The 10,613-nt window shown below is 31.5% G+C and overlaps 1 protein-coding gene across 1 annotated transcript; it reads left to right on the top strand.

Annotated features, from left to right (window-relative positions):
- Positions 1–1,635: 1,635 nt before the first annotated feature.
- LOC122307728 (UTP--glucose-1-phosphate uridylyltransferase) lies at positions 1,636–8,588 on the top strand. The gene is made up of 20 exons (XM_043120792.1): positions 1,636–1,884; positions 2,083–2,130; positions 3,418–3,509; positions 3,644–3,734; positions 4,342–4,402; positions 4,483–4,560; positions 4,653–4,703; positions 4,809–4,882; positions 5,065–5,137; positions 5,243–5,300; positions 5,391–5,503; positions 6,086–6,118; positions 6,945–6,997; positions 7,063–7,138; positions 7,239–7,295; positions 7,402–7,485; positions 7,584–7,682; positions 7,766–7,870; positions 8,251–8,322; positions 8,409–8,588. Exons 1-20 carry the CDS (start codon positions 1,802–1,804, stop codon positions 8,433–8,435), a joined length of 1,428 nt encoding a protein of 475 aa, XP_042976726.1. The 5' UTR covers positions 1,636–1,801; the 3' UTR covers positions 8,436–8,588.
- Positions 8,589–10,613: the final 2,025 nt, after the last annotated feature.

Raw genomic sequence — 10,613 nt, 5'->3', positions numbered from 1 at the left:
AAAGTTATTTAAATATTACATATTAAAATAATTTTTAATCTCAAATAAGTTAAAAGTATATTTGAAAAAAAATATCATTTTGGTGCTTTTCCTTAAACATGTTTTTTTGGATAATATAGAACTTAATTTAAATTTTAAAAAGGCTTTAAATGGGTGAAAATACTAATACAATTTTAAAATAATTACATTTTTTAAACTTTTAATAATATAGTTATAATTTTTAAAAACTCAAATGATCGTCTTTCTTACATTTAAAATCACTTTTTTAATTTGTTTCTAAATAAATATAATATATTAATATGTTTAAAAATACTTTAAACACATGGTTACTGAACAATAAATAATTTTTTATAGTAAAACTTATTATTTAAACTATAAGCTATAAATTATAAGTTCTAAAATTATAAATTAGTATTTTTTATTACAATCCTAAACAGTAAATTAGTCACAAAAATCTCATAAAAATAAATTTATAAATTTACGTGACTTGATCCGATATGTTAGATTATAAATTTACTTATATTATAAAATAAATATAACGAATCATATAAAATCATATTAATTTATAAATTTATTTTTATTAGGTCTTATTGTGTATATAGTTCTTCTTGTGCAAAGCCCTCACTGTTTCACATCTCTATCAAATTGTTGCGTCGTGTCACACAATAGCTAGTTAATCTATTTGTAAATCAAGAGGACGAGGATTTGTCGGTATTAAAATGTACATCTCTAAAAGTCTAATAATCATCATAATTGATAAGAACTACCAAATAATAAAAATTATTATTAATAATCAGGTTAATTAAAAAATAATAGTACCAGTGGTAATTAATGATAATCATATAATATAGTTGTCAAAACACACATAATTTTCGTTTCACGCTGCATTTTCCACGCCTTTTGAGTTGTCACCACAACTTTGGCTGAACCACGAGGATTGAAAGTGACATAACTTTGAGGGGGCAAAATAGAGCAAGCATCATCTTCCAAACTTATACACGCCGCTAGTCTTAAATTAAAAAAGAGAGTCAAAGACTCAATAATATAAGTTATAACATCAAGTCGTCAAGTGAATTGCCAATGTCTATTCAATCAATTGGCAACATTTTAATTTTTTATTGAAAGAATTAAATATCGAATCCTCCTCTTCATATATATAAAATAAAAATAAAAATAAAAATAAATAATAATTACGGTTATAAATATATAAATAATATGTAATCATTTAAATAAAATGAATAAATATAAAATTTACATAAAAAATTAATTTTTTAATAATAAATTATATATTTTTTTAAATAACTGTACGACATTTATATACTCTATAATTATTTATAACATTACTAATAAAATAAAAATAAGTTGTCAAGTGAATTATTATTAGTATTGTTTTAAAAAATAGACTATGAACAATTGATTCACGTAGTGCAATCGTATTTTAAATTAAGAGTATTTTTTTAAAAATAATGGTATTTTTATAAAATAATATAAATTATTTTATAAAAATACTTACTATTTAAAATAAAACTAAACTATTATGTTCCAGGCCCGTGTCCCCGTATATTCCACTGCCGCTATTTCTCATTTGTCGCCACCTCATTACACACACCGCTACGTACATATCAGTCATTTTCAACGTATGCAAGGGTTCGATATATTCGATCAGAAACGATATCTCCCAGACTCCCCTTCAGTTCACTCTTTTCCTTTCTAGAAGATAATCTCTCTCTAACCCTCTCCTTTCTTTGAGCTCTCGATCTTCCGGTTTGCTGTTTAGATTGAAGCTTTGAATTTGTGAGAAATGGCTGCCGCCACTTTGAGCGCTGCTGATGTCGAGAAGCTCAATAACCTCAAATCTGCTGTCGCTGGACTCAACCAAACCAGGTACTTTCTCATTTTCTTTACCACAAAACCACGATGATTCCCATTTTCTCTGTATCGGATCGAATTGTGGGGACTTCCTTGTTTTTTTTTTTTTTTTTTTTTTTTTTAACGGTAATTCGGATTGTCCGCGCGCGCCTACATTGGAGCAATGGATCTGAGCTATGGTTCTTTCTTTGATTATTTGGATGTGTTTTGCAGCGAGAATGAGAAAACCGGGTTCATCAACCTCGTCGCTCGCTATCTCAGGTAAACTAGTTTATAGATCAATTCGTTGAAGTTCTATAGAATTCGTTTAGATTTTCATGTGCATGTTGGATTCTGCAAGTTCAAAACGTGCATTCTATGTATTTTTTCTGGATTGCGAGATGATAGAAAATAAAATATAATATAAAAGAAGATGGAGAAGAGAGAAAGAGGCTTTGAAGACTACATCTTTGCTTCTCAATTGTTTTTGAATACAATACATACATCCTTATTTATAGGAAAATTATATACATTGAGATAAGATAAGCTAAATATCTTAAACATTATGAAAATCAAATCAAAATAATATCAAATCAAAGTGATTTTATAATTATGAAAATCAAATCAATATAATATTAAATCAATAATTTGATTTGATGTTATCTTTAACATCCCACTTCAAACTCAAGGGGGAGAATTTTTGAATCTTGAGTTTGAAATTTGAAAGTAACCTTCATATTCGTTAATTGATCGTCGATAAGATGATGGTGTTAGTGATGAAGTGGTTGGCAACTAGACCATCAAATCTGGAGCTGTGGCCAACTATGGGTTATATATGGCCTTGGTCAACTATTCGACCAAAATCAAAAGGCCAAAATTGGATTTGGGGTTTCAAAAAATACTCAAAACAGATCAAAACCAAATAAAAAAGGTCTCACAGCTAATAGAGATACTCCAAATGCATTAATTTGAGACGACACATAATTGAACGGCGATAAAAAGTTTGTGAGAGGTAAACCTAGCAGAAGAATAAATATTCCATTGGATTGAGTCTAGCGTTAACTAAGGGCTCTGATATCATGATAGAAAATAAAATATAACATAAAAGAAGATGGAGAAGAGAGAAAGAGGCTTTGAAGACTACATCTTTGCTTTCTCAATTGTTTTTGAATACAATACATACATCCTTATTTATAGGAAAATTATATACATTGAGATAACATAAGCTAAATGTCTTAAACATAATGAAAATCAAATCAAAATAATATCAAATCAAAGTGATTTGATAATCATGAAAATCAAATCAATATAATATCAAATCAAATTAAATTTGATTTGATATTATCTTTAACACAAGAAAACAATGCAAGAGGAAATTAAATGATACGCCTTTTGCTTATGTGATTCTTGTTATTTTAATGGAAGATCTGAGACTTCGATTTAAGATCGTATTTTTGTTTTACCTTTTACATGCAACAGAACGGATTGATTGTTGCACTCATTGAAGATTCAAAATGGATTTGTTTTTTATATATTCTTTGTTTGGTTACGATGTTATGCACGTTACAGCGGTGAAGCGCAACATGTGGAATGGAGTAAGATCCAGACCCCTACTGATGAAGTAGTGGTTCCTTATGAGAGCTTGGCACCCTCTCCGGATGGTAGCGATCTTTATTCTGTGAAAATTTCTTCTTTTTTTCTTTTGAGAAAATTGGTTCAATTTTATTACCTTAATATGTCAGTTGGTTAGATTTCAATAACATTAGAAGCTTATTAAGTATCTGCTTGGATGCAGATTCTGTGGAGACGAAGAAGCTGTTGGACAAACTTGTTGTGCTAAAGCTTAATGGAGGTCTGGGGACAACAATGGGTTGTACTGGGCCCAAGTATGCATTTGAATCTAACTTCCGATACATTTGTTCTTGTTATTGCTTATGTAACTGAGTATTGGTTGAAAGCCTCCATTAAGAATGACTTAATGTATTTAAGAATGACATAAATCTTAACACGGAGTGGAGCATTCCTGTTCTTTGCTCTAGAATTCAAATCCTATTAATGATGTTTATCAGGAGTATCAAAGAATTGTGAAATGCTAGTTTCAAAAATTTCCAGCTATAAGTAATTGTGTTTGTAATGCAAAATAAGATGAATAAATATAATGTCTATAATTATTCAAAGCATTTTTTTTTCAAGGAAAAAATCATATTGTGTGTTTATGACTTTCATTGTATTCTACTCTTCGCATTGTAGGTAAACATTGTGCGGTAATTACTACCTCATTCTTGTTATACCCCGTCACGTTCAACACTCATAGTCTATTTTTGTAATTTTCTTTTTGTGGTAATAAAGTTTTTTTTTATTTTATTATAAGTTATTGTGGTAATAAAGCTTCAATTCCTTCATGGTGTGGTTTTCCCTGTGGAGCTTGTATTCTGTTTATTGTGTTCTGTTTTCCCATGAACTTTACATTGAGCTCATATAAATGGAATGCAGGTCTGTCATTGAAGTTCGGAACGGGATGACATTTCTTGACTTGATTGTCATCCAGATTGAGGTTATAATGTCTTTTCTGCTGCACTTTTTTTTGGGTGGCTATATTCTTGGCTTTCGACTGATACTTTTTGTTGTTTATAGAATCTCAATTCAAAGTATGGGTGCAATGTTCCATTGCTTCTAATGAATTCATTCAACACTCATGATGATACATTGAAGGTAACTCATTTCTACTTTTTTCTCACTGATTACTGTAATCTCGTTTTGATTATATTTGCTTGATGAACTAACAAGTTTGCTGTCTAGTTCAGATTGTGGAAAAATACTCTAGCTCAAACATTGAAATTCATACTTTTAATCAGGTCTGCAGTGCGAATTTTTAATAATACAATTTAGTAACTACTTCTGGACAAGTACAAACTCGAGAAAAAATTTATGCTTTAAATTGAACATTTGGATTTACACAGAGCCAGTATCCTCGTCTTGTTCTTGATGACTTTAGCCCACTGCCTAGCAAAGGACAGACCGGCAAGGATGGATGGTACTTATTTATTTGCTTTCATTATTTCGCTTACCCAGGCTTCAGTTTGTTTTTTTGCTTTGACTGGAGGAAGGGGGAAAGAAGATTGTTGAGAATAGGAGAGTGCTTTATTATTTAGTGTGCATGTTCAACCTATGTGAGCTTACTTACCCTTCCATTGACGACTACTGTATCACTTGAAGGTATCCTCCTGGCCACGGTGATGTCTTCCCATCACTGAAGAACAGTGGCAAACTTGATGCACTATTATCCCAGGTTGGAAATATGATGTATTTAATGATCATCTGAATGTTGATTGATTCACCAGAATACTCTATAAGTTTTATCCTTTGCTGTATTTTGTTTTTGTCTCTTTCTCAGGGTAAGGAGTATGTGTTTGTTGCCAACTCAGATAATTTGGGTGCCGTTGTTGACTTGAGTATCCTGGCATTGGTTTTCACCGACACTTTGGTTTCTAGCTTTGTTTCATGTCTTCTATGCTGCTTTAATCCTTAACTATATTGCTTAGAAATCTTAAATCATTTGGTCCGCAACCAGAATGAATATTGTATGGAAGTGACACCTAAAACCTTGGCCGATGTGAAGGGTGGTACTCTCATTTCATATGAAGGAAGAGTTCAGGTATATAAATATTATCCATATTAATGTTGTTTCTTTTGCAAGCTTCAGAATTGTTTGGCCAGAAGCATGATAGAGATTTCTAGTTTTTTATGTAGATGCTCAACTGTGATTACTTGGGATAACTCTAAATACAAAATTAAGGCATAAGTGGCATATTGTATGTGGCCTTGACTAATGATCTAAAACATTAGGCAATAGTTGCTTTTGTTTGTGACAACGTTTTCTGAAGTTAATTGAATCTAGGGATAGAGTGCGAATTGTTGGTGCTCCCAAACTCTACAAACAACCTTCAACAATTTCAGATCATTTAACATTTGACCTAGAGTAGTATTACCAGAATTATTGATCTGGAAGTAAGAGCTCTGGATAGAATGCATATCTAGCAAGTTGATAAGTAATGTTATCACATTTTATTAAACAGCGCTAGGGGCACAACCTGAGTACACTTTGGGATATGCATCAGAGGAATGCCTTAATTAGGATGACATTTTACAGAAGATCTAGGAGAACTATAATATATTCTGGTGTTTCTTTCTGAATAATGGCATTTAATGACATTTTTCCTTTAATTTCCTGATGCAGCTTCTGGAAATAGCTCAGGTTCCTGATGAACATGTAAGTTCTCATTCTATTCTTCCACTCTTTTCTCCTCTTTTGGTTTCCTTTATCATTTTAATATCTATGGTTGAAGGCAGGAGGTGCAACTGAGGTGCTAGAGTACCATATAACCAAGTTCATACATACCCAGCCAGGTGGTTGAACATGTGAAATAGCATTCTGATATACAATAATTTAATAGAAAAGTAATATTATATTGATGCAATATAGAGAAATAAACCAATCAGTGATGCTTCAATTAAGGTAATTCTTTAAATACACACTTGGCCACCAGATGAAGTTTGGGATACAAATTTGGCTGAAGAGCTAATTTGACAGTTTACCTGCTTTGTGAAGTAGACATTTTTTTTTTTTTTCAGTTTTTCATAATTTAATATTTCATGTTTTCTGAACTGGGATGCGAAGCAACAAAGGAGGCAGTGGAACCAACTTTTGAGGGTGGTGAATTCCTTCAGGACCCAAGATTTAATTCATTGCAAGGTGTATTAGATCCATGGCTTTTTGAGCGTGCAAAAAGAATTAGTGCAAGCACTTAAACCATTTATAAGTTATACTAAGAGAATCACAGAAAAATAAAATTTACTTTTGTTACCTGTAGAGAAGGAAAATTGATGAAGGAAGAATTGAAAACTGAATTACCAAGTCAATGGGTGGTGTAAGTTAATTTATGAGTAAACTAGTGTTTGTGTTTCCACCAATCAACTAGAAAAATTGTATCACGGTTATCCTTCTGGCAATAATAAGTTTTTTGAGATTCTAAAACTCTTGTGGAAATTGTCTTTGGCAAGTTTATTGTTGACTCGACAAGGTTTCCTTGAAACAGGTCAATGAATTCAAGTCAATAGAGAAGTTCAAAATTTTCAATACAAATAACTTGTAAGTCATGTTGGCATAAGTTCTCTTAACATGTATGGATTGCATACTAACAACATTTCGCACAGGTGGGTTAACTTGAAAGCAATTAAGAAGCTTGTGGAAGCTGATGCATTGAAGATGGAGATTATACCAAACCCAAAGGTATGTTTGATCGTTCTTACAGTGGTGTTGCATCTGTCCTCTGGATTTCTGATGCTTAGATGGGCAAGTAAACTGTTAAAAGTTAAAATTGTGTATGTAGGAAGTGGATGGAGTCAAAGTTCTTCAGCTGGAGACTGCTGCGGGTGCAGCAATCAGGGTAGTTATTATGTGATAAACTTATTACTTATCAAAAACTTATTCTCAAGGTGTTTCTAAAAGTAAAAAATTGATCTTGTTATTCTTTTTCATCTCGTTTCAATTAGTTCTTTGATAATGCCATTGGCATCAATGTACCCCGATCTCGATTCCTTCCAGTGAAGGCAACTTCAGATTTGCTTCTTGTCCAGGTTGGCCTCTTCTCTGCAATTAGGGATGATAGGGTCTTGAATTATGATTTGATGCTTGTCTAACATATCTTTTTTCTGTCTTTCCTTATTCGGAACAGTCTGATCTCTATATTTTCGAGAATGGCTTTGTTATCCGGAATAAAGCCAGGACAAACCCTGCAAATCCTTCTATTGAATTGGGTCCTGAATTTAAGAAGGTGAAGATCATTGCAGTGATAATGCGGTATCAGATGCATGAAGCTTCTTGATATTGATACTAATTTTGTCGTTTCTTTAACAGGTTGGCAACTTCTTGAGTCGATTTAAGTCTATTCCCAGCATCATTGAGCTTGATAGCCTTAAGGTGACTGGTGATGTATGGTTTGGTACTGGTGTTACTCTCAAGGTATTATTATATGTTCTCGTGTTGCTTTACAGTTGCTCATTTCCTATTAAGATTTTGCCCATGACATTCAAGAATCAAATAGGTTTTGCTTCACATTAGCAGATAATTATGGGATTTAATATTGCCGCAGTCAGTCTAATACATTTGCAATTTTGCCTCCTTATGGAGTTGATGGTGTAAATGCTTCTTAAGTTGTTGATCACTGGAAAACATTTTTACCCTGTTAGTGGTTGGTATGGTCCATGCATAAGCTTGCTTTGATTTTTTTTTTTGTCTTTTTTTGAAATTTCCTTAATTTGCCCTTTTCTTGGATTCTTTTCCTTAACCACAAAAACTGTTGGCAACTGACTTTTGCTGTCACCTTGGTTTTGCTTTTGAAGGGGAAAGTGATAATTGTGGCAAAACCTGGGGTGAAGTTAGAAATACCTGATGGAGCTGTACTTGAAAACAAGGTAAAAAGTTGGAATTTAAGCCTGTAGGCTACCATGAGAGTTTCTTAGTGTTATTTGGACTTAGCATATATAATTTCCATATGCAGGAAATCAATGGCCCTGAGGATCTCTAAGCAAATTACTTTGATCAGTATTGGATAGTAAAATATAATCCACAAGAAGATCTTTCTTTCTATCGTAATGCGCTGTGTATTTTGAAAGGAAAATAAAAGCACGGTTTTGGTTGTAGTTTGTTTCCATATGGAAGGCCTTTGGGCAGGTTATCACCTTGCGTTTCTAAGTTTCATCAATGAAAAATATCATCAAAATGAAATTGTTAGTTGACCTGAACTTGCCTTTTCTCGTCCCCGAGAAAAATATGAAAGAGATCCTGAGGTGATAGGGGTTACTGAAGAGAGGTCGCAGCAGCAATGACTCATCGTCCCACTGGGCTCGCCTGGTTTTAGTAGGGGATTCTTCGAGCCATCTTACCAAAAAATTGGTTAAGTCTTTAGACTACTGATATTAATAATTTGACGATGAGATTTATTCATGATTCCTCATGCATAAACGAAAGGATACCCTTTAATACTGATTTCAAGAACAAATCATTATTAAAACCTTGTATTCTCCTAGTATTGATTCTAAAAGAGTAAATATCGGTGTCCAGGGACGAGACAATCCGTTTGGTAGTGGCCGGCTTAGCTAACTTTCCTCAAACTAAGAACGTGTCTTGGAATCTAGTTTACAAATGTTAGATGGAACATTAGGATAAGTGCCGACAAGATAATGTTTTTATTAACTTTGCTTCTACTTTACTTAGGCTATTTTTCTTTCAATAGATTAGACGTCATTTCAATAATTGGATTCCAAACCTCAATCAAACACCGCAAAGAACATGCCACTGATCAATTGAGGTGATCCCAAGGGACGTATGGAGTTCAAATATTACTTCTATCGTGGGTGACCTAATTGTGACTTCAAACTGACTAATGTTATACCAATCTCTCCGTAATATTAGATCTTCTACAAATTATATGTCCAAAATTTTTTATTTAATTTGGAGAGATGCACGTAAGTTGTCTCGCATTTTTTAATCCTCTCTTAATTGTATAAAGGGAAAAGTCCACAAATGATCTTATATAGGATTTACAAACTGATATAATTTAATACAATAAATTAGATTGTAAAATATTAATATTTATTAAAGATAGGTCTAATACATTATAAGAAATCACATTAGTTAATAAAACAAATAAATATTTAGAATTTTTAAGTGTGACACCGTAACCTTTCTTCTTTAAATAACTTTGCATTAAAGTTAACAACTTTTTCATCTAAGCTTGTAATCGAATGTTTGAAGCCTCAACCAAAGATAACCTTTTTCTCTCTGATTATTTTTTTTTTGAGGCCAACCAAAAGAGTTGATTTCATGGTTCACATATTTCACATCGGTAAGATAATTCTCAATTTCTTTTCCTGAGCTATAATTAGTCGTCCTTTTGCAGGTCCCATTTCGACCACCCTATTGTTATTATTATTATTATTATTATTATTTTTTTACATTTTTTCCTCTTTTTTTTATCTACATAATGAAAATTGAAGTATATATAAATATTATCATTTCTTGTTCATTTGAATTTAAAATGAGGTGAGATGATTTTAAATAAAAGTTGAAAATAAAATAAAATATTATTAAAATATTATTTTTAATATTATTATTATTTAAAAATTTAAAAAAATTAAATTATTTATCATATTTAATATATAAATTTAAAAAAATTATAATAATAAATGAGATAAAGATGAAATAATAAATCAAACCAAAATTTATATTAATCAGAAAATATATAAAATCCGTGGCTGCATATATAGCCATAATTTTCAGTTTTCAAAAGCTTGGGACCCATTTGATTAGTCATTCTAGAAAAGCTACACAAATATCGCCATGATTGAGAGAGAAAGATATATTTCTTCCTTTCGGCTTGAAATTTGATTTTTATTGACGTGGTTAGGTAATCGGGTTAGGTGGAGCTTAAATGACGTCACCAATGACAGAGATAATTGTTACTATAAAAATAAAAATTTGTCCCGTAGTCCGTCCATTCAATTGCTAACCTGTTCAATTATAGTTACCACGTTGCCATTAAGCAAAATAATAATAATAATAATAATAATAATAATAATAATAATAATAATAAAATTAATATATCCTTTTACGAATCAATGTGATGTAGTAAAAGAGAAAAACTTAATTATTTTTTAAATTTAAACATGTAAACTTTAAAATATTATTTTATTATATAATGTCA

The sequence above is a fragment of the Carya illinoinensis genome, chromosome 4, assembly GCF_018687715.1.
Source record: "Carya illinoinensis cultivar Pawnee chromosome 4, C.illinoinensisPawnee_v1, whole genome shotgun sequence".
In the NCBI taxonomy this organism is placed as follows: Eukaryota; Viridiplantae; Streptophyta; class Magnoliopsida; order Fagales; family Juglandaceae; genus Carya; species Carya illinoinensis.
Note: the sequence above shows the minus strand (reverse complement) of the source record. Positions and strands in the feature narration are given on the sequence as shown.